The following is a 26,724-nucleotide window of genomic DNA, read 5'->3' on the forward strand; positions in this document are numbered from 1 at the left end:
GATTATTTAAATCACGGCTTCATTTCCCTTTGCCAAACAAACAAATCTACATGGCTCCGTCGACGGAGCCGTGTAGTTTAGACGTACCCTAGGTTACCTCCTTCTTCCAGTAGAGGCCCTACACCCTCTCTCATCACCTTCTTCTTGTTAACATGCCTATTGAAACATTTCTTGTTATCCTTCACATCCTTTGCCAGTCGCAATTCCAATTGCGCTTTCGCCTTCCAGATAACCCCCCGGCATTCTCGAGCTATACATTTATACCCCTCCCCCTGGTCATTTGTCCAAGTTTCCACTTTTTGTAAGCTCCCTTTTTGTGCTAAAGTTCACCAAGGATTTGCCCTGTAAGCCAATCCGGTCTCCTACCATGTTTGCCTCTCATGCTACACATCAGGATGGTTTCTTTCTGTGCCTTCAAAAAGGCTTCTTTAAAATATTGCCAACTCTCCTGGACTCTTTTCCCCTTCATGTTAGCATTTCAGGGGATTCTGCCCATCAGGTCTTTGAGGGAGTCAAAGTCTGCTTTTCTGAAGTCCAAGGTGTGTATTTTACTACTCTCTTTTCTTCCTTTGGTCAGGATCCTGAAATCTACCATCTCATGATCACTGCTTCCCAGGTTGTCACCCACCTCCACTTCCCCTATTAGTTCCTCCCTGTTTGTGAGCAGAAGGTCAAGCTGCGCACGGCCCCTGGTCGGATCCTTCAGCACTTGTACCAAGAAGTTATCCCCAATATTCTCCCAAAAACTTCCTGGATTGCCTGTGTACTGCCGTATAGGTCTCCCAACAGATGTCAGGGTGATTAAAGTCCCCCACAAGAACCAGGGCCTGCGATCTGGAAGCTTCTCCAAGTTGTCCAAAGAAAGCCTCATCCACCTCATCCACCTGATTCGGTGGCCTGCAGTAGACAACAACCACAACATTGCTGCTGTTGTTTGCACCTCTAAACTTAACCCATAGACTTTCAACAGGTTTTTCTCCCTCCTATATACTGGAGTTCAGAGCAATCGTAGTGCTCTCTTACATATAGTGCAACTCCTCCTCCTTTTCTCCCCTGCCTGTTCTTTCTGAACAGTCTATATTCTTGCATGACAGTGTTCCAGTGATGTGAGTCATCCCACTAAGTCTCTGTTATCCCAATTAAATCATATTTCTTGGACTGGGCCAGGGCCTCCAGTTCTTCCTGTTTGTTGCCCAGGCTTCTCGCATTAGTGTACAAACGCCTCAGATAACCAGTTGATCACCCTATCTTCTCCATTTGAATCAGGGGTCCTCCTTTGTTGCTCGTTCCTCTTTGCATTTCTTCCCGGTATCTGACTTTCCCACTCCCCTCAGGGTTTTGATCACCGTCCCCCAACGAACCTACTTTAAAGCCCCCATTGGGTTTGCAAGCCTGCCCGCGAAGATGCTCCTTCCTCTCTTGGTTAGGTGGATCCCATCTCTTCCTAACAATCCTTGTGCCCGGAACAGAGATCCATAGTCGAAGAAATCAAAGCCCTCTCTCTGACACCACCTGCACAACCACACATTTATTTCCTCAATTTGACGATCCCTCCCCAGTCTTTTCCCTTCGACAGGGAGGATGGACGAGAACACGACTTGCGCTCCAAATTCTTTGATTCTTCTTCCCAGCGCTACATAATCCGCAGTAATCTGCTCAAGGTCATTCTTGGCCGTATTGTTAGTTCCCATGTAGAGAAGCAGGAAGGGGTAGCGATCCGAAGGTTTGATCAGTTTTGTAAGCCTCTCAGTCACATCCTGAATTTGAGCTCCCAGTAAGCAGCACACCTCTGGAGATTTCAGGTCCGGACGGCAGATGGATGGCTCAGTCCCTCTTAGGAGGGAGTCCCCAACCCTCCCCCCCCGTTGTCTTCTTTTGGGGGTGGTGGTCATGGAATCCCCATCCCTAGGACTGCGCATCCCATGCCTTCCAGTAGATGGTGTTCCCTTCCAGTTTCTTCCTTGTGAGGTCCCTTCCAAAGCATTCACCAGTCCAGATCCTGTGGAGAGAGCCTGAAAGCGATTATTTATTTCTGTAGCATTGGGGGATTCCTGTGTTGGCCTTTTCCCCCCTCAAGAAGTTACCTGCTGCCAGTTCTCTTCCTGGTCCCATGCTGCCCTCTCTGGCTCTTCCGCCTGCCATGCTTGCAGAATTAAACACTGCCTTCTATCGAGGAAGTCTTCATCCTTTCTGATCGAGCGTAGGGTCGACACTTGGGCCTCCAGTCCCCTAATTTTTTCTTCCAAAATGGTGACCAGCTTGCACTTAGTGCAGATGAAATCTGTTCTTTCTTCCGGGAGGAAGACAAACATGGCACATGCTGTGCAGGTAACAGCGGCAGACCTATCACCATCCATACCTCCTGTCCTGGAGAAAAGATTTAAAAGAAAGGCAAGAGAATCTTGCCCCTTTCCCAACTCCCTCTCTAAACTCCCAATTCAAACTTTAATTAGAAGCCAACAGTTTCTACCTGCCAGTCACAGCACACACTCTGTGAAAGGGAAGGGGAAGAGAAAAAAAACCCTATCTGGTTGTAGTCACTGTCAGAAGACAAGATATTGGGCTAGATGGACCATTGATCTGATCCAGTATGTTTGTTCTTCAATGGACAGGATACCAGAAAACATAACTCTGGCCTTCCAACCAGTTCTTATACCAAAATTAAGTATATTTACACTAACATACATATGCTAACCTTCCAGTGTTTAACTGCAATTCTGTTGTCACTATGAACACAATGTTTAACGCTTTTTTTTTTCTTCTTCTAATAAAGCCAAGCCAACTGGCCCCTGCTGGTTCTGTCTTGCCAGTCCTGAAGTTGAGAAACATTTGGTGGTTAGCATCGGCACACACGTGAGTACTTGGCACATTCTTCTCTGAGTGCAGTGTTGTGCTGACACTTACGTTTTAATGCCATTTTCTTTTTAACACTTGACATTGAACTGCAATCAAAGAAACCTAAACTATACAGAAAAGGCTTGTTTGTCAGATACAGGTTACAGAAACCCTCTGATTATCCTTTCACAAATCTCAAAGGAAACGTGACATTGCCCAGTGTGATCACCATTCAGCACAAGAGGCACCACACCTCATTTGAACTATGTGTTAACACAAACCATGTCTTGAGTGTGAGCATGTAGTTCTGTGATTCCAACTTAAATCATCTACCTGAGGAGGTATAAAATCTCCCAGCAGGGCAATTTACTCTACTCTGCTGTTAGATAGTAACCACAGTAAGCCCAGATCTGCATGGTAAGATTTGCAAGTATAGTGTAGTCAGTTGGGGTGATTTTTCTTTAATGACATTTCTATATCTGCAAAAGCCCCAGTACAAATTCAGTTATTATTGGGGAAAAAATACTTATCAGTATAGTTTATTCTGTATGGAAAACCATTATAACTGTTTGGACAAAATCACTTTTTTGATATTACAAGGCATGACTGCACTTCGTTAGTCTTTAAAGTGCTACTTTTTTTTGTTGTTGTTAATTGCAAACTAACAAAGCTACCCCTCTGAGACTTTTGCAGTAGGAGGGTTTGCCATTGTAATTGTGTCATGAATCCATAAAATAAGTGCTACAACCCAGGTTTAGAATGGTCTCTTGAAGAAGTCCCTTCCATGTGCCAAACTCCCAAAGGGGTCTCGCTCTTCTTCCGGAATAGACTACGTAGCTTCACCTCCTCCTGAGACTGACTTCTAGGGATTCAGCACTTCTGCTTCATACCAGGAACTCTGCTTGCCAAGTCTAGCTGAGACAGACTCTTATTTAGAGACCTGTACACTCTTGAGGGACTAATGTGCTTCACTCAGTATATGCAGTGATTTTCAAGCAACATTTTCAGATCAGTAGAATGTATCAGTCTGCTGGGATATAGCATTAGTTAGCATAGAGCCATAAATGTTTAAGTGTATTCTGTGCTAGTCAACCCAGAGGAATTCACCAGCCAAGTTCTAGCAAACTCCATTTTCAGGCTCTATCTCAGACTTCCTTTGGGTATGTCTACTCTACAAAGTTAATTCGAACTAACAGCCGTTAGTTCGAATTAACTTTGATAGGCACTACACAGGCAAACCGCTAGTTCGAACTTAATTCGAACTAGCAGAGCGCTTAATTCAAACTAGGTAAACCTCATTCTACGAGGAGTAACGCCTAGTTCGGATTAAGTAGTTCGAATTAAGGGCTGTGTAGCCACTTAATTCAAACTAGTGGGAGGCTAGCCCTTCCCAGCTTTCCCTGGTGGCCACTCTGAGCACCACCAGGGAAACTCGTCAGCCCCCCTCCCGGCCCCAGAGCCCTTAAAGGAGCACGGTCTGGCTACGATGCCTGTGCCAGGTGCAAGCCTGCCAGCACCTAGCCAGCAGACCCTGCACCTGGCACGGCACGAGCCAGCCACCCGCTGCCACCCAGCCCTCCGCCTCTTCCCGGGACCAAGCTGGCGGCTCCCAGGAGCCTGCCCAGGGCCGCAAGAGGTGGGCGCCCGCCTGGTCTAGTGCGGAGATCGTGGACCTCATCGAGGTTTGGGGGGAGTCCTCCAACGTCCACGACCTCCGCACTAGACACAGGAAAGTGGCCGTCTAGGACAGGATAGCTGCCAGCCTGGCCACCCAGGAGCAGGTTTGCATGAAAATCAAGGTGGTCGAGTGAGACCCCGACCCTGAGATTAGAAAATAAAAAAATAAGAATGGCCGTACTGGGTCAGACCAAAGGTCCATCTAGCCCAGTAGCCTGTCTGCCGACAGCGGCCAACAGTAGGTACCCTGGAGGGGATGGACCGAAGACAATGACCAAGCCATTTGTCTCATGCCATCCATCTCCAGCCTTCCAAAAAGAGAGGCCAGGGACACCATTTCTACCCCCTGGCTAATACCACACCATGGACCCAACCTCCATGAATTTATCTAACTTCTCTTTAAACTCTGTTATAGTTCTAGCCTTCACAGCCTCCTGCAGCAATGAGTTCCACAGGTTGACTATTTGCTTTGTGAAGAAGAACTTTCTGTTATTAGTTTGAAGCCTGCTACCCATTCATTTCATTTGGTGTACTCTAGTCCTTCTATTATGGGAACTAATGAAGAACTTTTCTATATGCACCCTCTCCACACCACTCATGCTTTTATAGACCTCTATCATATCCCTCCTCAGTCTCCTCCTTTCTAAGCTGAAAAGTCCCAGGCTCTGTAGCCTCTCTTCATATGGGACCTGTTCCAAACCCCTGATCATTTTAGTTGCCCTTTTCTGAACCTTTTCCAAGGCCAAAATATCTTTTCTGGGGTGAGGAGATCACATCTGTACACAGTACTGAAGATATGGAGTACCATAGTTTGATACTTCCCCTCCTCCTTCTTCCCCTGGCTTCCCCCTTCCAGCTCCCTCCTCCCAGGTTTCCTCCTCCCCTCCCACTCTCTCTCTTCCTATCTCCCACCTCCTTTTCCCAGTCTCCCCGAGTTTTGTTCAATAAAGAGAGTTTCTATTTTTGAACACACGTGTCCTTTATTTTGTACATCAGGAAGGGGAGCTAGGGAGGGATAAGTGGAAGGTGGTGAGGGAGGAATGGGGTACAAGCCCCCGATGGGGAGGACTGGGGTGGCTCTGCGGGCTCCTCAGGATGGAAGCTCTCCTGCAGTCTCCTGATTGACCCCCCTCTCCGGATGGTTGCCTGCAGCAAGTGCAGCCGGGCTGATGGCCGAGTGCTGTGATGTGCCGAGTGCGGGCATTCAGGGCCCTCCAAGCCAGGACTGCTTTGCTGTCCCTCATTGAGTTAGACAAGCGAGCGGGGAACCCCTGAGAACTGTCTGTCCGGGGTGGGGGTTGGGTCCCTTTAAGCACAGCCCTCGGCTAGCCTGAGACAGCAGCTCCACGCTCTAAGTCCTCATCTGATGCCCTGCCGGCACTGCTTCCGGCCATCCTTAACCTCGGTTCAGGGTCCACTCAATGTGGACATGCTAGTTCAAATTAGCAAAATGCTAATTCGAACTAGTTTTTAGGTCTAGATGCACTAGTTCGAATTAGCTTAGTTCGAATTAACTAATTCGAATTAAGTTAGTTCGAATTAGTGCTGTAGTGTGGACATACCCTTCCTTAGTCAGTTCCCAGGTAAAAGAACTTCAAATTTTTACCAGAGCCTAAACTTATTTCCTCACCTTGTACCTATCCTTTGTTTTAGAGCTGAGTGTCTCTGCTCAGCTTCCCTGCTTAGAGGCAGGGAAATTCTTCTCCTTTTGGGTCATTGGTTGCTAGATTTCTGTGACCTGGTCATCTGGATTTTCCATTACCTTCTCAAATTTTCTACTGTTATGGGTTCATTCTGCTCAGACACACACTTATGTCTATTAGTCTGCCCTGAAAGCAAACTTAATCTGCCCTCCTTCTCTACAGGTTAGCAAAGTATGGGGGAAAACTGTAGCACGCACAGGTGTCACAAACATACTACAAAAAATCCCAATTCACCACAAGCTACATTAACAGACCTTTTCTAATGCAGACCTGGTCTAAAACTGTCCTGAGATGGGAACCTTCTTCACCTGTAGAACCCACTGGCTCTCAGCAAAATTCTAGCTTAAATCTTGAAAATTTAAATGCATTTCTTGAGGGTTAAACTTTCTAATTTATAGTCTTTGGTGATGTTTTTCTGCAGATAACTTTCTAGGTAGGTAGAGGCAATTATGTCTTCTGCAAGAACACCTGAATAACCTGGGGGTTAAACAATTTTGATAGTTGGCTATAATCCTTTGCCTGAAACGGCTGCTGCTGTGAAGTATAAACCAAACTTTGAGCTGAATATGAATTGTTATAGGATCAAATTTAATTCACTGTTTATTTAAAATAATAAATCCCCAAATGGATTTTTTTCAGGCTGTATCATATCCAGAAATCGTATATATTTACCACTCTGACTGAAGCCCAGCTCAGCAGCCTTCTTGCTGGAGGCACTTTGCCCTTCATCTAAATTCATTTTTTGCCATTCCTTACACTTTTCTAAGTTAGCTGGTAACTAACAGCCTGCTACAGAATCTCCTTGAAGTAGAGCCTGGAATATTTTTGTTGATTTTTGTCTTTTGAACTTTGAAAATTGTAAGACGAATTAGTCATGGAGGAATTATTATGGCAAGGACTGAATTAGTTTGCTTACGTATTTTCTGACTTCTTGTTCTTTTCTAGTGCTATCTTGCCCTTGCCAAAGGTGGTTTATCAAATGACCATATCCTGATTTTACCTATTGGGCATTACCAGTCAGTGGTTGAACTTTCTTCAGAAGTGATGGAAGAAGTAGACAAGTACAAATCTGCCCTGAAGGAGTTTTTCAGAAGCAAAGGAAAAAGATGTGTGTTGTTTGAAAGAAATTACAGAAGTCAGCACCTACAGTTGCAGGTATGGTTATAAAAAAGCAATGGAAGGGTAAGTACAACCTAAGATGCTGTGAAAAGAAACAGTTCACATTTCAACCTATGTACAACTCACGTCCTTCTTGACATCCCAAATTATAAATAAAAATCCTGCGAGCAGTAGATGGGAGGCAGGATAAAGGTAAAACCCCTGTAACCATTTAAATGGTCACTTGAACATGTGTAATTTTTCCTGTTATATCTAGCGCATAAAGCTGTAAGATGGATTTTTTGTTTCATCTCTGCTTCATGTGAACCAGGTGCCTCTTCTCTTGTTTTGGTTTTAGCATCTGTCATTGGCATGTGTACTGGGTTATTGTTCAGAGTACTGAGGTCGTCAGGAAAGTTAATAGTGTGTGCTGTAACATGTTCAAATAGTTGGCCAGTGTCTGAAAATGTTGCTGCTCGGTGACCAGTTTCTGCCACACTGATTATGGAAAGGTGCATTGGCAGCTTTTTTACTTGGTGGATCTGTGACCATTTCAGAGTGGCCTTCAATCTCTCCACAAAGAATATTGGAGGATAGTTTTTAGGAACTTTTAAATTTCAGTTATTCTTCTAGCTCCTACAAGGCAGACTTACCTCATATGTTGCCACTTAAGTCTGATGTGTCTCACACGATACAAGCAGTACTGAGAGGTGTGCAACCCCCAGTGATGGATTGATTGCCTTATTTAAGTATGGTTTGTGTATTTTTCTTTGTGTGTCCACCATCTATAGGTGATTCCTGTACCACTCAGCTGCTGTACTACTGAAGACATTAAAGAGTCCTTTATTTTACAAGCACAAGAACAGCAGATTGAATTATTAGAAATCCCAGAGCACTCAGATATCAAGCAAGTATGAAACAAGACAAACTTCTCATTTATTTATCCTTTCTGGTTTGGTATTTTATCTAACGACAGCCTTACATGCCCAGGTTAAGCAGTAAGTAGGAGTTGTGATACAGTGTAGGCCTGATTTTCACAGGTGCTGAGTAATTATTGCTCAAGGTGAAAACATTGTGAGCCGCAGGTGGTCTGCATCTCTAATGTTAAGCCCTGTACCAATAAATGCTGTATGCTAATAGTCTTGGGCAGCCCTTAATTAAGCATTGCTTATATGATCTCTTGTTCCTTTTATTTGAACAAACCCCTGAGGTTCCCATAGGTTGGTGCAATTTTTTCTTCAGTTTTCTGCATGATTGAATTTTTTAAAACCCTTTGCATTTTGTAAAAACGTAAGAAACAACAAATGGTCCTGCAGCACATTTTGTAGTTAGTCATCTCTTTTTTACAGTGAATGGAAATAAAGCTCAGAAGCCAGAAATGGCTGAGAGGAGTGGATATAAGAAATAAATCTGCATCTAGCATGCCATTCATGTGCATGTGGCTGGGTGAATTTGCTGCTAATGAAAGTAGGTACAGTTCCATTTGCTTCAGTGACATAGTGCCAATTTATGCCAAGTGACTGGCTCTTGGTGCACTTGCCTGGGCACAGTTTAGAAAGCGCTTGCACTTCTTGCTGGATCAATGAGTAGTAACTTGGAGCAGTCCTCCTTGCTGTGTTCTTTGGACCTATTACTCCATGGAAACCACATCTGCAAGTGAAATAGGAATAGGCCGAAAACTAGCTCTGAGCTATTTCTTTGTACTCTGACTTACAGTGCTTTGCTTCTGAGCCTTTCCTAAAGCTGGCTAAGAGAAAGCCTGTCAGGAAATGGCAACAATATTATTTAACTTTGTAAAGCAGCTAGATGTTTTTTCATGAATAAAACCAGATCACTTTCCACAACAAGTATTACCAGCTCTTCTACACAGCTCTTCATGTTCCAGAGGAGTTGCCTTGCTATTGTCTGGGCAGTAACACAGCTGTATTAGTAGTACTGTTTAAGACAATACAATGGTTTAATAATATAAACTATAATGGCTTGATTTTCAACAGGCTGGGCTGTGGAACTGATTATTTTAATTTGGCCTTAACATAGAAAGATGAAGATGCTTCATACTGGTCAGTAGGAGCTTAACAAACTTCAGCATCCTCCAAATGCTTTTCACCATGCACTAGCTTCTTCTTCAAGTAGTGTCCCCGTGGGTGCTCCACTGTAGGTGTCGGGCTCATCCCGGCACTGCAGATTGGAGACTTTCAATAGGCGTAGTCAGCCGGAACACGTATGAGCGGTCAGCGCCTCATGCCGTTCACGCCCTTTGCCTGTCACGCGCGGTCCGGCTCTTGCCAGTTCTTCTCAACCATCCCTGATCATAGACAGAGCTCGTCAACTCTCCTTGTTTTCCTGTCGGAGTTCTCCTGTGAATAGTTAGAATAGTGATATAGTTGTTAATTTAGTAGTTAGTGAGTTAGTATTCCTTGCTGTTCCAGTTAAAAACTCATTAGACTGTTTCTTGGTCTTTAGCTACAAAAAAAAAAAAAAAAAAAAAAAAGGGAAAAGGAAGAGGGGGCACGAGTTTCAACCGTCCTCTGCAATGCCTGGTTCACCTGGGTTTTAAAAGTGCAGTCTTTGCTGCAAAGCCATGCCGGCCTTGGTTGGCCATGCAACATGTATTTGATGTCTGGGTGAGGCGCATGTTCCACAAAAGTGCACCCACTGCTCCAAGCTGACAGCCAGAGTTCACAGAGATAAGGAAATGCGCCTCAAACTGATCCTTTCCGACAAGGAGCTTCCACCTCCAGACACTACTCCATCAGCACAGCTGGAGTCTACTGTACCTCAAAAATGCAGAGCGTCGTCTCCAGAGATGACCCCAGCACGTAAGACACAGGCATCTCTGGTGCACTCTCTGCCTGCTGCTCGAGTGAGCAGAGTCAGCATGGGGGATAAGCCAGGTACACTAGGCACTATCCCTACGAGTTCTAAGGTATCTATGAGTGCCAGACATAAGAAAGCGGCAATCCCGGCACCGACAGCTAAGGCACTGCCAGCACCGAGTTCAGCGTCGGCACCAGATATCCCTGCAGACCAAGCGTCCATTCTATCAACGGCACCACCGGCACCACTACCATTGCGGGCGCCCTTAGCACCGGCTTCACTGGCACCACCAGTGGAACCACTCCTAAACCGCCAGCACCAACACCTCCAGCAGGAGATGGTACTGTGTTGGCACCAAAGAAAGCCATCGCAAAGACTTGCGTGTGTCAGAATCCTATTTCTCCTTCTCCCCGTCCCATCTCCCTCTCCTCCAGCACGTGAATCTCCTATACCAAGTGCCCGTTAATACCATCACAAGGACTATCCATATTCTCCTCAATATAGTCCCCGGTCCCCATATTGGGAACCACAGTGGAAGGATGCAAGGCACTATGGGAGACACTATTCCTTTTTTCCATCACCTTCCTCCAGGACCTCGCTGCATTTCCTCTGCTCGCCTACACATTCTCTCCGCTCCCTATACTATAAGTGGCATACCAGTGTAATCTCGTCAAGATGATCATCGCCAGCACGTTCTGACAGTTATTATGGATATCATCATAGACCGTATTATTCCTCACATCCACGTTCACCTAGTTGTCAGCTGGTTACCGCTGAGTCACAGCAACAGCAACCACGTACTCCTCCATTGCAAAGCCCTACCACCCAGGCTCAACAATCCGACCTGGAAGAGGGTCAATTATCTGAAGTGGAGGACCACCTTCACCTACAGACCAGTCCTCATCCTCCCCCGACAAGGCAGTCTTTTCGGGGGCTATGTCCCCACCCAACGACCTGAAACAATTTCATGAATTGTTTAAGTGGGTGGTGGAAAGCCAGTAGGTTCAGTTGGGGGAAGTGCTGCAAAATAAGCAGTATCGCCTGTTGAAAAATCTGCAGCCTCAACATCGGTTTAAGATCGCACTTCCTATCGATGAGGCAGTCATGGAGGCAGTAGAGGACGTTTGGCAGACCCTAGCCTCAGCACGGCCAATGAGCAAAGCAGGCTGACAAAAAGTACTTAGTGCCTTCAAAGGGGCTAGAGTTTTTGTTTAATCATCCGCAGCTGAATTCCCTTGTGGCAGATGCAGCTCAACACAGGTCAAAAGCTCCGCAATACAAGAATATCCCCACTGAGAAGGACAATAAAAAATTAGATATTTTTGGTAGGAAGGTTTAGTGACTCTTACTTCGCATCGCGAACTATGCCATCCTGCTCTCAAATCACAATTTTGATAATTATACCAAACTGACAGAGCTTATTCAATACCTTCCGGACTCCAAGAGACCACTCTTAAAAGCTGTGGTACAAGAGGGCTATACATTAGCAAGGGCTGGGCTGCGGATCACTCTAGACGATGTGGACACAGACACATGTTCCACGGCTACAGTGATTGAGATGAGGAGATTGCCCTGGTTCGCATCGGCTGGCAACCCAAAATACCTTCAAACCAAGGTGGAGGATCTCCCATTCGAGAAACAAAAGCTCTTTGCTGACAAAACGGACAAGGTCCTCCACTCTGGGAAAGATTTGTGCACCACTCTCCAGATGCTTGGAATGTACACGCTTCCATATTGACATCAGAGATACATCACATACCAGAAGCAATACGATTACCTGTACCATAGGCAACAGCACCACACATATGACCAGTCTTGTCCGGGCAACCCCAACCGCCTCGCGCCTCCAATCAGCTGGCTGTGAAACAGCAAATTTGACTTCTCGGTTGAGGGCGTGCAGACTTCTCACGTTGTCAGTCCACAACATCAGCTCCTTTTTCACCATCTTCTAAGGCCATTTTACCAACAGTGGGCCAACATTACATCTGACCGTTGGGTCTTGGAAATAGTGGCATCTGGCTTCATGATCCCATTCTTATCCATACTGCCCACTACCCCCACCCTTCCCGTCCCTCTTCAGGGACCCTTCTCATGAGGATCTGCTAAAGCAAGAGGTCCATCATCTCCTTTCCATTGGAGCCATAGCGAGGGTTCCTGGAGAATTCCAGGGAAAAGGATTTTACTCCCATTATTTCTTCATTCAGAAGAAAACGGGAGGTTGGAGACCATTCCCGGCCTTCGGCAGCTGAATCGGCACCTCTGGAAACAACAGTTCAGAATGGTGACACTCACCACCATTATACCATCACTAGACAATGGAGATTGGTTTGCGGTCCTCGACATTCAGGACGCTTATTTCCATAGCACCATTCACCCAGCACACAGGCGATCCTTTGATTTGTTGTCGGCAATAAGCATTTCCAATATTGAGTTCTACCATTTGGCCTTGCATCCGCTCCCAGGGTTTTCTCAAAGACTCTCGCAGTAGTGGCAGCACATTTGTGCCACAGAGGCGTCATGATATTTCCTTACCTCAACGACTGCCTCATAAAAGGCCGGTCGCACGAGGACACATGCCATATGGTCGCATTAACCAAACAGACCTTTCACTCCCTTGGTCTCTTCATTAATGACCAAAAATCCATGGTAGAACTGACTCAATCTCTAATCTTCATAGGGGCTTGGCTCGACTCCGTTGCGGCATGAGTGTACTTACTGTTGAGCGTTTCCAGGCAATTCAAGACCTAATAAACATTCTGGCACATGCCCCTACTGTCTCAGTACTAACTTGTCTGCAACTGATGGGCCTCATGGCTGCCACCACATTTGTGGTTCAGCACACAAGGTTACGTTTCCATTGCCTTCATCATTGGCTGGCTGTTTACATCCCAACAAGACACAGTATCCACAAGATAGTAACTCCCCCACTCCAAATTCACACATCCCTATGCTGGTGGATCAAACTGAGCAACCTCACGGCAGGTCTGTCATTCCATCAACCCCAACCACTGAATCCGATAACTACGGATCTTCCCTTACCAGTTGGAGTGCCCATATATTTGGCATGATGGTGCAAGGCAAATGGTCAGCAATAGAGACAACTTTTCAGATAAATCTTCTCAAGCTCAGAGCAGTCTTTTACGCGTGCAGGCACTTCCAAGTACACACATCTGGTACGACCATCAGAATGCTTACCTTCCAGTCGAAGATGCATGTTAGCATCAGGTGACCAGTCATCTGACTCCATCAGCAATGAGTCAGTAACATTATGGAATATCCATAGGAAGGCCATACCTATTGACGGCCCATTAGCTAGAACAATGGACTATCAGCCTTCAGCCCTGTCTGTCTTTTCTGCTGTAGTCCCTGAAGTGACAAAAGTGGGAGTGACCCAGAGTAACAAATATCAACCATAAATACACAAGCCAGTATTCCTAACTTCAAATGCAAAAATGATACATGCATACAATGAGATAATCATAGTCAATAAATCATAACCTTTCCAGTGTTACCTTACGTGAATTATCATGCATAAAGCATATCTCAGTTATGGCATATTCTTATAAGCATATTTTCATAAAGATATGAAATATTATGTCAGACTACTATCATCACATATGTATTCCATCCATCTGGATGCACATAAACTAGATCATCAGACAGATGGTTAAAGTTAAACCAGATACCACAAATTTTCAATCAAAAGCTTCAATTAAGTCTCTTATTGCATGGGCTGATGGTTGCTTTCAGTCTGATTTCCAGCACAGTTAACTTTCCATGTTGTGACATGAGTTAACGAAAGCTAAGAAAAAAGAAGATACACATCTGCCCTTTCACATTTTTTCTTCAATAAAAAGTTGAGTTAATCTACAGCAGTGTTTCTCAACCTTTTTTTTTATAAAGTACCCCTTTAAAAAAATTATAAGTACCCCCAGTACCTACAGTTTTCAGACACACACTTTTTTTTTCTACCATTGCAACACATTTGTTTAAACAACTTTATCGTAGCCAGGCGGGCAATGACATTTTTGAGTGTAAAAAGTGCAAAAATAATAAAGCACTGTAAAACTTAAAACAAAAATTCAGTTTTTTCCAAATTTCAGTTGTGTTGTCGTACCCTCTAGACTTCTCTCGAATACCCCAAGGGTACTCATACCACTGGTTGAAAAACAATGATCTAAAGATTCATTTGCTGTCTTTTGTTGATTAATTTCACAATGTTAGCCTCACAAAAATGTAGTGTCTGTATCAGTGTCATCTTGTTCTGCACTTTGTGTCCCAACCATAAAAGACACTTAACTGGCAAAATTACGCTGGTTCTCCCCCCTCTCTACTAGCCGGCATTTGCAACAACTTCAGTTATATTATAAACGGTTCTAAGTGATTGAGCAACAAAACGGCAAATGAAATTTAATGTTGATAAATGTAAAGTAATGCACATTAGAAAAAATAATCCTAACTATACATACAATACGATGGGGACTAATTTAGCTACAACTATTCAAGAGAGTCATTCTGGATAGTTCTCTGAAAACATGCACTCTGTGCAGCAGCAGTCAAAAAAGCAAATAGAATGTTGGGAATAATTAAAAAAAGGATAGCGAATAAGATAGAAAATATCTTATAGCCTCTATATAAAACCATATTAAGTCCACATTTTGAATATTGTGTACAGATGTGGTCACATCATCTCAAAAAAGATATATTGGCATTGGAAAAGGTTCAGGAAAGGGCAACAAAAATTATTAGGGTTTTGGAATGGGTCCCATATGAAGAGACATTAAAAAGACTTGGACTTTTCAGCTTAAAAAGGGGGAGGATATGATAGTGCTCTATAAAATCATGACTGGTGTGGAAAAAGTGAATAAGGAAAAGTTATTAACTTGTTCCCGCAATATAAAAACTAGGGGTCACCAAATGAAATTAATAGGCAGCAGGTTTAAAACAAACAAAAAGGAAGTTTTTCTTCACTCAGTGCACAGTCCGTGGAACTCATTGCCGGAGGATGTGGTGAAGACTAGGGCTTTAACAGGGTTCAAAAAAGAGCTAGATAGATTCATGGTGGTTAGGTCCATCAATGTCTATTAGCCAGGATGGGTAGGTAGGAATGGTGTCTCTCTCCTCTGTTCTGTTTCTCTGGAGATTGGTGACGGGAGGGATCACGTAAAGATTACCTGTCCTGTTCCCTGCCTCTGGGGCATCTGGTGCTGGCCACTGTTGGCAGACAGGATACTGGGCTAGATTAACTTTTGGTCTGACCCACTATGGCCTTCTTATGTTCTTTTTTATGGGAATTTTATATCTGAACATTTCACAACGATATGTATTTAAAAACCAGCTGCTCTGCTTGCTTTCTATGAATGATCAATAGTCACATTATTTTACTTTTTCACACTTGGCTCAGGGAATCCTGGTCCCTACTGTGTTAAATGCCGATTAACATTTCTGCATTTTTTCTTTCTCTCCTCTTCTAGATTGCACAGCCAGGAACACCTTATTTTTATGTTGAACTGGACACTGGAGAGAAGCTTTTTCACCGTATTAAGAAAAATTTTCCCTTGCAGTTTGGAAGGTTTGTTTTTCCATCTATTTAAATTCACGTGTTTAGTATAATAAAATATGCCCTTGATATGCTCTGCTGAAGATGGTGTCCTACAGCAGTTGAATGGGGACCTGGGGCTATTTAAGACTAATGGCTTAGAGAGTTGAAGAATTACTAATATCTTAAAATGAGTTTATTTATGTATGGAATAACACACAGTTCTTTAAGAACTGACTTCCTTTGTAGATCTCATTCACTTACAAAAGAGGAATTATATAGATAGTTGCCCAGTGTCTGTGCGTCTGTAACGCTGACGTACATGGCCACGCCTCCTGGCTGTGTACGTCAGCACCCCGCCTCCCTTCCCCTCGCTCCCTGGCAGTTCCGGCCCCCCGGACACTCCCCACCCGCCAGCGCTACTTCCCTCTCCCCTTCCTCTGGGCCCCCCCCCATCCTCTCCTCCAGCCCCACAGCCCCCAAAACCTCCCAGCTCTGCTTACCACCCCCCTTCCGGCCAGCCCCGCCCCCTTCCCCTCCCTCTGTGGCACGCTGCGCCGCTCACCTGAGCGGCGCTCCCGCCGGGCCCCGGTGGGAGAGCAAGCGGCGGCAAGCGGCCCTTTGGGGTCCGCGCTCTCCACGCGTGGGGAGCGTGGATCCCAAATGGCCACTTGCTTGCCGCTGCTTGCTCCCCTGCCGGGGCCCGGCCGGAGTGCCGCTCAGGTGGGCCCGGCGGGAGCGGGGGTCAGCTGGGCCCAGGGCGGCAAGCGGCCGTTTGGGGTCCGCTCAGCTGGGAGCAGCGCAGTGTGCCATGGAGGGAGGGAAAGGGGAGTGGGGCAGGGCACCACGCAGGGAGGGGAAGGGGGGTGGGAAGCAGAGCTGGGGAGGGATCAGGGGCTGTAGGGGAGAATGGGGGGGCCGGAGGAAGAAGGAGGGAAGCAACTCTAGCGAGGGGTGGCCGGGGGGCCGGGGGGCTGGCCAGCAGGAAGAGGTGGTGGGAAGCAGAGCTGGGGAGGGGGGGTTGGGGGCCATGGGGCTGGATGGGAGGAGGGGGGCAGGAAACAGACCTGGCGAGGGGGGCGGGTGCAGCCACAGGCCGCTTGCCACTGCTTGCTCCCCCGCTGGGGCTCAGCTGAGCGCCGCTGAGGGGAGCCCAGTGGGACAGGAAGGGAGGCGGGGCGGTGATGTACACGGCCGGGGGCACGGCCATGTACGTCACGACTCCCCCTTCCTCCTCCTGCCGGGGCGCTAAGTGATGCGCTCCTCAGCCAGGCTGCCGGGGAGGGGTGGGGCAGTGACGTAGACAGCCCCGCCCTCTTACCGTGTACATCACTGCCCCGCTCCTCCTCTCCTCTCTGCGGCGGCCCGGCTGAGCGCACAACACTCAGCCGAGCCACAACAGAGGGAGGGGAAGGGGGCTGGGTGGTGATGTACACAGCCAGGGGGCAGGCCGTGTACGTCACCACCCCGTTTCCCCTCCCGGTGTGGCACTCAGGTGAGTGCTGCGCCCCTCAGCTGGACCGCCGGGGGAGCCAGCAGCGCAAGGGGCTGTTTGCGCTCCCCTGGGGTGGAAGGGGAAGGGAGAGCAGTGATGTACACGGCCCCACTCCCAGCCATGTACGTCACCACCCTGCCCCCCTCCCTCGCAGCAACCTGGCTGAGCGGGCAGCACTCAGCCAAGCACCATGGCCGGGGGGAAGGAAAAAGGGGGCGGGGAGAGACGGAGGGGAGAGAGAGGCAGGAGGAGGAGGAGGAGAAGAGAAAGGGAGAGTGAGAGGCAGGAGGGGGAGAAGAGAAAGAGATGGAGAGAGAGGCAGGAGGCGGAGGAGAGCTGAGAAGGAGGGGGGGGAGGCAGTAGGAATTGAGAGAGAGAGAGAGAGAGAGAGAGAGAAAGCTCAGAAGACCTGAAAATCCCGTCTTATGACGAGCTAATTGGCTAGTAAGTATATAAAGATGAAGAAACTGAGAGACAAAGATGTCAAGTCATTTTTATAAGACCATGCAACAGCATGGTACCAGGACAAAGAACAGAATGCCAATTGCCTTCCTCCTTGTCCTGTGCTTTAACCAGATGGTCTTTCATTATTTCACATCTCCAGTTGAGAAATGAGGTCTAGAATTTCATACTCATTTGTAAAGATTCCACATGCCTCCACTTAGTTACATCATGTGTTTCTAGCTACAGAGCTAGTGTGTCCAGATTCTTAGCTACCTTTGGATTATAAAATCATAGTATTTAAAATGACGAGATTAATTTGGTGATACAAAATTTTGTGTGTGTGTCCTCCCTTATGTGATGAGTTCAATCACAGAAATCCCATTGAGACTGTCATTTGATGTGCTGAAAATACCACTGAGCCTGCCTACCTGCCCTCTGAGGCATCCCCCCCACCCTGTCCTGCTGAGCGAGAACCCCTGATCTGGTCTCCCTCAGCAATGGCACAGAGTTGGGGTCACTGACCACAGCAGAGCAACACAGACACTGAGATCCATTTGGCTCCGGGAAGGCTAAGTCAAAGAGACTTGACATAGCATTGAGGTACACAATCCCAATGGGACCAAACCCCCAGATAAATCCATCCCAGTATACATAAAGTCTATACAGAGTGAGCTCATAAGTTGTTTTCCTCCTTTATCAGTGAAAGAGAAGATACACAGTTGTTGTCGCATCCCCCTCCCTTCCCGGTAACAGTTATTTACACTGGATTTATTAATAAACAAAATTGGTTTTATTAATTATAAAAAGTAGGATTTAAGAGGTTGCAAGTAATAGCAAACAGATCAGAGTAAGTTTCTTAGCAATATAAAACAAAACACCCCACCTAAACCTAATGTAGTAAGAGAAGTTTGAAAATCATAATTTTTCACCCTAGTTCCTATTTCAGGTGAAATCCTTCTTAGACCAGAGGTTTCCTTTCTGACCTAGGTCCAGGAGTTCTCCACCCTTGTTACAGTCCTTTTATTACCAGGCATATTCATATATCTTCTCCACGTGGGGAGAGAGGCTATAAAAGCCAGCTGACGACCATCATTATTTACTTTGCTGTTCTTATATAGAATTTCCCTATGGAGGGAAGTCTTTGTTCAGTTCCCTGCACTGCTGTGGAAAAATATAAACTCGAGTGATTCCAGCACAGAATGCACTTGTAAGGCCACATACACTTGTAAGGCCAACTAGTCCAGGTTTATAGGAAAAGCAAGACTATTCACAGATCATTGTCCCAAATACCAGGCCATTAAGTTCCTTAAATCCTCTATTATTGGAAATTTGGATGACAGAAGAGGGATCGCTTGATGATTACCTGTTCTGTTCACATCCTCTGGGGCATCTGGCATTGGCCACTGTTGGAAGACAGGATACTGGATTAGATGGACCTTCAGTCTGATCCACTATGGCCATTCTTATGTAACAGCCCTTCTTTAATATATCTAGATTAGTAAACAGGTTTATATTTCAAACTTTAAATACAAGAATGATGCATCAACACAAATAGAATATACAGATTCATCAGATTATATAATCATCAGATTATAACTTTTAAAATGATATGTTTTCTAAAGTATTTTGCCGAAAGCATATTCAAGTTGTGTTATATTCTATAGACATATTTCTATAAAGAATATGGGTGCAATGTCACACTTTATAAAAATGAGGAGTCCTATGGCACTTTAAAGACTAACAGATTTATTTGGGCATAAGCTTTCATGGGTAAAAACTACTTCGTAGGATGCATGGACCATGCATCTAATGAAGTGGTTGTTATCCAAAATAGCTTATGCACAAAAAAAATCTGTTAGTCTTTAAGGTGCAACAGGACTCCTTGTTTTTGTACATACGGACTAACATGGCAACCCCTCTGAGACTTGACACCTTATGAAGTAATTCCCTATGGTTTACATTTCATTTTCCATAGTAAAATGCCACTTTCTTTGAGTCCTTGCTCATGTCCATTCATTGCAGGGGAGCATGGTCACCATGTGCACTAGCACCATAAGACTTTTCCTCAGCAGTACCCGTAGGAGCCGGCTTCAGTACCCCTTAGAATAGGCACACATACGCCACACTAAATAAGGTGCTGTTGGTCTCCTCCTCCATCAGTTTCTTCTTGCTGCCAATGATGGTGCTGGGAACGTCAGTGATACAGCTCTTGCCGTCACTTCTCATAACTCTTGTTCTTAATAACTTGTTGTCAGAGTTGTTCCCCGCTCTAGCACTCCAAGTGCAGAAGGTGGGGGATCGCAAAAGACCTTAAATACTTTGCCTCTATAGGCTTATTAAAAACAAAAAACCTCCCCAGAGCCACAGATGCACTGACTCTGGAAGATAGGCTGCCACCATCAAGTGATTTTTAAGAATCCTGAAAAACTAAGAAGGAACATTTGAATTCCTTCCACAGAGGTACCCCAAGCTCTTCTGCCACAAGAGAGCTTGGAAAAAGAAACAAAAAACACAAAAAACAAACGGTGTCTCTGAGAGCTGACCTCTCAGGTTAGGCAGGCACATGAACAGACCTCCTGTTACCATGCAGGACACAGGAATCAAATTATCACCTTAAAAAAGGTGATTTTATTAACAAAACAAAACTTGATAAAGCATACTTGGTTGCTGGGTGTTAGAGAGCAACTGAGAAAAGAACAGATCAAAACACAAAGAAAAATCTCTTTGGGCTGTAACTTAAATATGGTGAGTGGGAGAGGGAAGGTACCTGGAATTCACACAGAGAAATTTAACCAAACACAACACAAAGAAAAATACCCTGATCACAACTAAATGTACATTTTTCACTTATCTATGCACAATCCCTTCATGGTCCAGTCCACTTCCATGCCCCAAATTCCTTGGAGGTATGGTGTTCCTGATTATTGCATATTGCTCCCTCTAACCCTTAACTTAAACTAGGTATCTATATACAATTCAAATTTCAACCATCTTTCCCATTGGCTTTCCTGACTTTCTGCCAATACCCCCCACAAGCTACCTGAGTTTAACCCTTTAGTCACTGCGTGCTGGCCAGCACTCCTCCTATTCATCAAACTTGTAAATAGTTCTCCTCTAGTTAGTTGTAGTTTAGAGCAGTTAGAGATACCTTAGGGACATTGGTTTTGGAATGGGACATGTCCCATTTCCTCTCCTCCCTCCCCTCCCCCCCCCCCCCCATTTTAAGTTGTGCGCTAGCTGCCACAGTCCTGTGCCTGTTAGTGACCCTCATGACGACTGTTTACGGTACTTGAGAGAAGCACACATTAGCAATAAGTCCCAGATCTGCCAATACTTTAGTCCACGAACAAAAAAGAGCGACATTTATTTAGAGGCTCTCTTGATGGAGTTGACTCTTGCTTTGGCACATTACCAGTGTTCTGATTCAGCACCAAGCACGACTGCTTCAGTGCACAGCCTGAACAGTGTACAGCGACGTGCCCCATTTTTGACCCTGACTAATAAGCCAAAGAGAATCCAGAGGGGTAAATCTCTGGGTCTATAGAAGGAGACGGCCAAACAATTAATTACTGCAGACCTGGAGGTGCCATTGACTTCTAAGGCCGTGTCAGAGCATGATCATCCATGAGTCAGTCCAAAGCAAATTCAAGCACTGTTGGAGGAAGCCAAGTAAACAACCACAGCCTCTGCCCCACGCAGGCTCCACTTGCTCAAAGACTTCAGCGAGTTGGTCCTTGTGGGGTGTTCATGAGGATGGTGTAACTCTTATCATTCTAAATCTACCTCTGCTTTTGTTCTCCCACTGTTTGCACCCTTTCCTCCTTGAATGGCACTTAATAACTTTAGACTTTAGTTAGTGCCAGTACAGAAAATCTAGTTTATTGGAGCATTGCTCTCCCCGGACAGATTTCGCTTCCTGCTTGGTCTCATTGGCCAAGCCTCCACATCACCACTTGCCACAACAAGGGTATGCCTTCGTTTCCTTGAGCACATGGCTGCTTGTACCTATGTCACATCCCATGCCAGGCTCAGGCTATGCCTTTTCCAACAGTGACTGGCATTGGTCTCCTATCCCTCGAGGCATTCCCTGAACTGGGTCGTGACCATTCTCCCCTTATTCACCTGGTGAACGAGCAGAGCAAACATTAGGAATTGTGTCCGATTTCAGACCACACCACTCTCAGTGGAACAGGTGTCCAATGCCTTGGACCTCATTTGGGGTAGTCATCTTGGTGACCTGCATACTCAGAGTGCTTGGTTCCAGGACAAAATGGCACTCCACATACATGTCAAGGAGCTCAGGGTGGTGCACAGTGAATGTGAGGCAGAGGCAGTAAAGTCTTCACAGACACCACCACCATGATGCATTACACCAGCAGCCAGGGTGGAGGATGCTCATCAGCACTCTGCCAGGTCCATCTCTGGGATTTCTTTGTTCTTCATGACATTTCTGTGGAGGTATCTCACCTGCTGGGAGTCAAGAATATCATGGTTGACTGAGCAGAGTTATTTTCTAACCACAAATTGGCTTTCTACCTGGAGATGGCTTCCATACTCTTCCAGAGTTGCAGCACTCCCTGAGTGGTCCTGTTCATCACCAGACAGAATAAGAAGTGCCACACTTTCTGTTCCAGGAGAGGCCTGAGTAAAAGGTATCTTTCAGATGCCTTCCTTCTCCCAGGCTGCTCTATGCTTTCCTCCAATTCCCTTTATCTGCACGGTCCTGCTGAAGATCAAGCAGGACAAGGCTCGGCTCATAGACTTTAAGGTCAGAAGGGACCATTATGAGCATCTAGTCTGACCCCCTGCACAATACAGGCCACAGAATCTCACCCACCCCTCCTAGAATAATCCTCTCACCTATATCTCAGATATTGAAGCCTTCAAATACTTTGAAGACCCCAAGATACAGAGAATCCTCCAGCTGTGATCTGTACCCCATGCTACAGAGGAAGGCGAAAAACCTTCAGGGTCTCTGCCAATCTACTCTGGAGGAAAATTCCTTCCCGACCCCAAATATGGCGATCAGCTAAACCCTGAGCATGTGGGCAAGACTCACCAGCCAGACACCCAGAAAGTTCTCTGTAGTAACTCCTATCATCCCTCCATTGACCTATTTCCCACTGATAATGAATGGTCAATTAGTTACCAAGATCATGTTATCTCATCAAACCATCCCCTTCATAAACCCATCTAGTTTAATCTTGAAACCAGATAGATCTTTTGCCCCCACTACTTCCCTTGGAAGGCCGTTCCAGAACCTCACTCCTCTAATGGTTAGAAACCTTTGTCTAATCTCAAGTCTAAACTTCCTACTAGCCAGCTTATATCCATTTGTTCTTGTGTCCACATTGGTATTAAGCTTAAATAATTCCTCTCCCTCCCTGGTATTTATCCCTCTAATATATTTAAAGAGTGCAATCACGTCTCCCCTCAGCCTTCTTTTGGTTAAGGTAAACAAGCCAAGCTCCTTAAGTCTCCTTTCTTAAGACAGTTTTTCCATTCCTCGGATCATCCTAGTGGCCCTCCTTTGTACCTGTTCCAGTTTGAATTCATCCTTCTTAAACATGGGAGACCAGAACTGCACACAGTATTCCAAATGGGGTCTCACCAATGCCTTGTATAATGGCACTAACACCGCCTTATCCCTACTGGAAATACCTCGCCTAATACAAAATCCACTCCTTTGGACGTCAACTGTCTCTTAATATCTGATGAAATCTCTTCAATTCTCCGTGCTACAGTGTTACGAGCCAGGCAAATGTTGGCAAACTCTTGCTTCTTCTCGGGACAGATATTCTCAACCATTTTCATAACGCATTCTTTGATAAAGTCACCCTCAGCAAAAGATTTGCAATTTTTAGCAATTAACGTTGCCACCTCATAGCTCGCCCTTGTGGCATTTTCATTTGACTCACGGGCTCTTGTGAAAAATCGCTGTTGTGACATTAAAACAGCTTCAAGTTGCTTCAACTTTTCACTGCGGTCACACCCTGTTAGCTTGTCGTATGTGCTATGTCTCGACTGGTAGTGTCTCTTGAGCTCTCTCGCTTTGTCTCTCTCTCTCTATCTCTCCTCCTACTGCCTCCTCCCCTCTCTCTCAGCTCTCCTCCGCCTCCTGCCTCTCTCTCTCTCTCTTTCTTTCTCTTCTCCCCCTCCTGCCTCTCACTCTCCCTTTCTCTTCTCCTCCTCCTCCTCCTCCTCCTCCTACCTCTCTCTCCCCTCCATCTCTCCCCACCCCCCTTCCCATTCCCTCCCGCCGTGGCACTTGGCTGAGTGCTGCCTGCTCAGCCGGGCTGCCACGAGGGAGGGGGCGGTGACGTACATGGCCAGGGGGCGCGGCCATGTATGTCACTGTCCTCCCTTCCTCTCCCACCCCGGGGGAGGCCAAACAGCCCCTTGCGCTCCTGGCTCCCCTGGTGGCCTGGCTGAGGGGCGCAGAACTCAGCTGAGTGCCACAGCGTGAGGGGAAGGGGGTGGGGCCGTGTACATCACCGCCCCGCCCCCTTCCTCTCCCCCTCCCTCCGTGGCGGCTCGGCTGAGTGTTGTGCACTCAGCCGGGCCACTGCGGGGGAGGAGGGGCGGGGCAGTGACATACACGGCCAGGGCGAGGGGCTGTCTGCGTCACCGCCCCTGCCCCCCTCTCCCGCGGAGGCCCAGCTGAGGGGCGCACCACTCAGCGCCACGGCGGGAGGAGGAAGGGGGAGCGGTGACGTACACGGCCCCACCCCCATCACCGCCCCGCCCCCCTTCCTGTCCCACCAGGGATCAGCTGAGCAGAGCGGCGCAGCGCCAGCGCCACTCAGCTGGGCCGGGAAGCAAGGGGCGGCAAGTGTCCATTTGGGGTCCAGCTGCGGCCAGTGGCCGCCCCCCTTCCCCCGGCCAGGTTTGCTTCCCGCCCCCTTCCTCCTGTCCAGCCCCGTGGCCCCCGATCTCCCCCCAGCTCTGCTTCCCGCCTGCCAGCCCCATGGCCCCCTGGAAATCCCCCTTCTGCCCCCCCTCCAGCGCTGCTTTCCTCCCCCCTTCCTCCAGGCCTCCCCATCCTCCCTCACAGCCCCCGATCCCCCCCATCTCTGCTTCCCACCCTCCTTCCAGCCAGCTCCGCCCCCCCTTCCCTTCCCTGAGTGGCGCCCTGCCCCCCTTCCCCTCCCTCCGTGGCGTGCTGTGCTGCTTGCTGCCGCAGGCCCAGCTGAGCGGGAGCACCGCCGCTCATCTGAGTGGTGCAGCGCACCACAGAGGGAGGGGAAGGGAGGCCGCTCAGCTGGGCCTCGGATGGCAAGCGGCCGTTTGCCACTTGCCCCCGCGCCGGGGCCCAGCTGAGCAGCGCAGCGCTGGGTCAAACCGCTATGGAGGGAGGGGAAGGGAGGTGGGGCGCTGACATACACAGCCAGGGGGCGTGGCCGTGCACATCAGTGTTACAGACTCACAGACAATGGGCTACTATATATATGATGTCATTTACAGTCACACACAAACCTATGAAAAATATTTCCATCCGTTACCAAAAATTACTGATAAGAAAGAAAAATGCTGCTTGTGACATGTAAGGTTGGCAGAACATAGCCTCTCTGGCAGCAGAGTTTTGATGCCAACTCTATGACCTCACTCTTACAAGTCATCTATTTTCAGTTTAAAATATTTGAGCCTTTGACTTGGGTGTTTCTGTGTTTTGATTTGCTGGCAGGGAAGTGTTGGCGAGCGAAGCCGTTCTGAATGTTCCAGAGCGAGTGGACTGGCGCCAGTGTACGGCCAACCGGGATGAGGCAGAGGCCACTGCTAGGGCCTTCAGGGAAGATTTCCAGATTTTTGATTTTTCTGAACTGCAGTAATTCTGTTCCCTCAGGGCTGATTCTATGGACCCTTTTTCCTGATGGTCAGCACAGCTGCCCTTGCCCAGGCTTGGGCGCACAAGTTGAATTCAGCCTATGCTGGGGCCAAGGGGCAAGGTGCTGGGCAGGATGGGGAGCATGCATCTTTTATCCCTGCAATAAACTTTATACTTTTCTGTGCCACTGATTTGGTGCTTTGCCAGAGACAGCCTGATGTCAGGTTTGTGGGGCCCATTGGGGCGTGAGGATGAGTCTGAACGCGGGCAGCTCCACCTGGAAACAGTAAGCATGGTGGAGTCAGAGTGCTTGGCTCCAGCACACGCCTGTTGTTTGCAGGGAGGGAGACGTGAGAACAAGGTCTGTGTTTCCCAGCCTGTCCTGCTATGACTCTTGTGGGGAGAGATGTGAACGAGCCCATCTGAGAGGTGCTGGGTTCCAGTCTGGTGGGTGTTGCTGCAGGTCTCAGAAACATCAAGCTAGTTTCGTGTGATTTGTTCTTGGTAAATTCATGTGGATTGTTAGTGATCACCCCTTTATCCTTTAAGTAATTTGCAAATTGAATATATTTCTCTGATAGTTTACCAAATATTGAGGTCAGGCTGACTGGTCTATAGTTCTCCAGTTCTGCCTTTTTCCCTCTTTTAAAGATGGGCACTAGATTAGCCCTTCTGCAGTCTTCTCTGACCTCTGCTGTCGTTTGCAAATATTGCCAATGGCTCCCAAATTTCTTTAGCTAATTCCTCCATTTTTGGAGTGTGTTCACACACATACTCAGTATCTGTTGCTTCTTAGGAGTTCCTGTATTTTAGCAACACAAGCCGTACTTGTGCTAAGGGCATAATCAATCAGTTAACTTGTAAACATCTTACTTTAATCATAGAATCCTAGAGCTGGAAGAGACCTCAGAAGGTCATCAAGTCCAGTCCCCTGCCCAAGGCAGGACCAATCCCAACTAAATCATGTTTAATACATGGCCTGTCTTTAGTTCACAGCCTCTGGTTCAGTCCTCGGGTCTTGCACCTGGCCTAGTGCTCTAGACTCTATCTCCTTCAACTGTAATGGTAAAGTAAGGGTACGACTCGGTCATGGAGATCACAGATTCCATGTCTTTCTGGAACCTCTGGGACTTCTGTATCAGCAGGTTGGAATAGCTGTTAAGCCTGGGGCCACCAGAACAGCAGCCCCAGCACTGAAGCAGTGTGGGGGGAGAAGTTCATAGAATCATAGAATTGGGAGAGACCTCTGGAGGTCCAAAGCAGGACCAACTCCAATTAAATCATCCCAGCC

The 26,724-nt window shown here is 47.0% G+C and overlaps 1 protein-coding gene across 3 annotated transcripts in view; it reads left to right on the forward strand.

Annotated features, from left to right (window-relative positions):
- CWF19L1 (CWF19 like cell cycle control factor 1) overlaps positions 1–25,617 on the forward strand; it is a 93,501-nt gene extending 67,884 nt beyond the window's left edge. Inside the window, exons 10-14 of one of the 3 annotated variants that reach the window (XM_006119604.4) lie at positions 2,774–2,853; positions 7,161–7,370; positions 8,105–8,224; positions 15,605–15,702; positions 25,293–25,617. In XM_006119604.4, coding sequence (XP_006119666.1) covers positions 2,774–2,853; positions 7,161–7,370; positions 8,105–8,224; positions 15,605–15,702; positions 25,293–25,437 — 653 coding nt within the window. In that variant the 3' untranslated portion in view covers positions 25,438–25,617. Of the gene's footprint in view, positions 1–2,773; positions 2,854–7,160; positions 7,371–8,104; positions 8,225–8,662; positions 8,761–15,604; positions 15,703–25,292 lie in introns of those variants that run through there. The other 2 variants (XM_006119605.4, XM_075905000.2) reach the window with 2 other exon arrangements.
- The last annotated feature ends 1,107 nt before the right edge of the window (positions 25,618–26,724 follow it).

This window comes from Pelodiscus sinensis, chromosome 21 (assembly GCF_052426305.1).
Source record: "Pelodiscus sinensis isolate ZL-2025 chromosome 21, ASM5242630v1, whole genome shotgun sequence".
Taxonomy (NCBI): Eukaryota; Metazoa; Chordata; order Testudines; family Trionychidae; genus Pelodiscus; species Pelodiscus sinensis.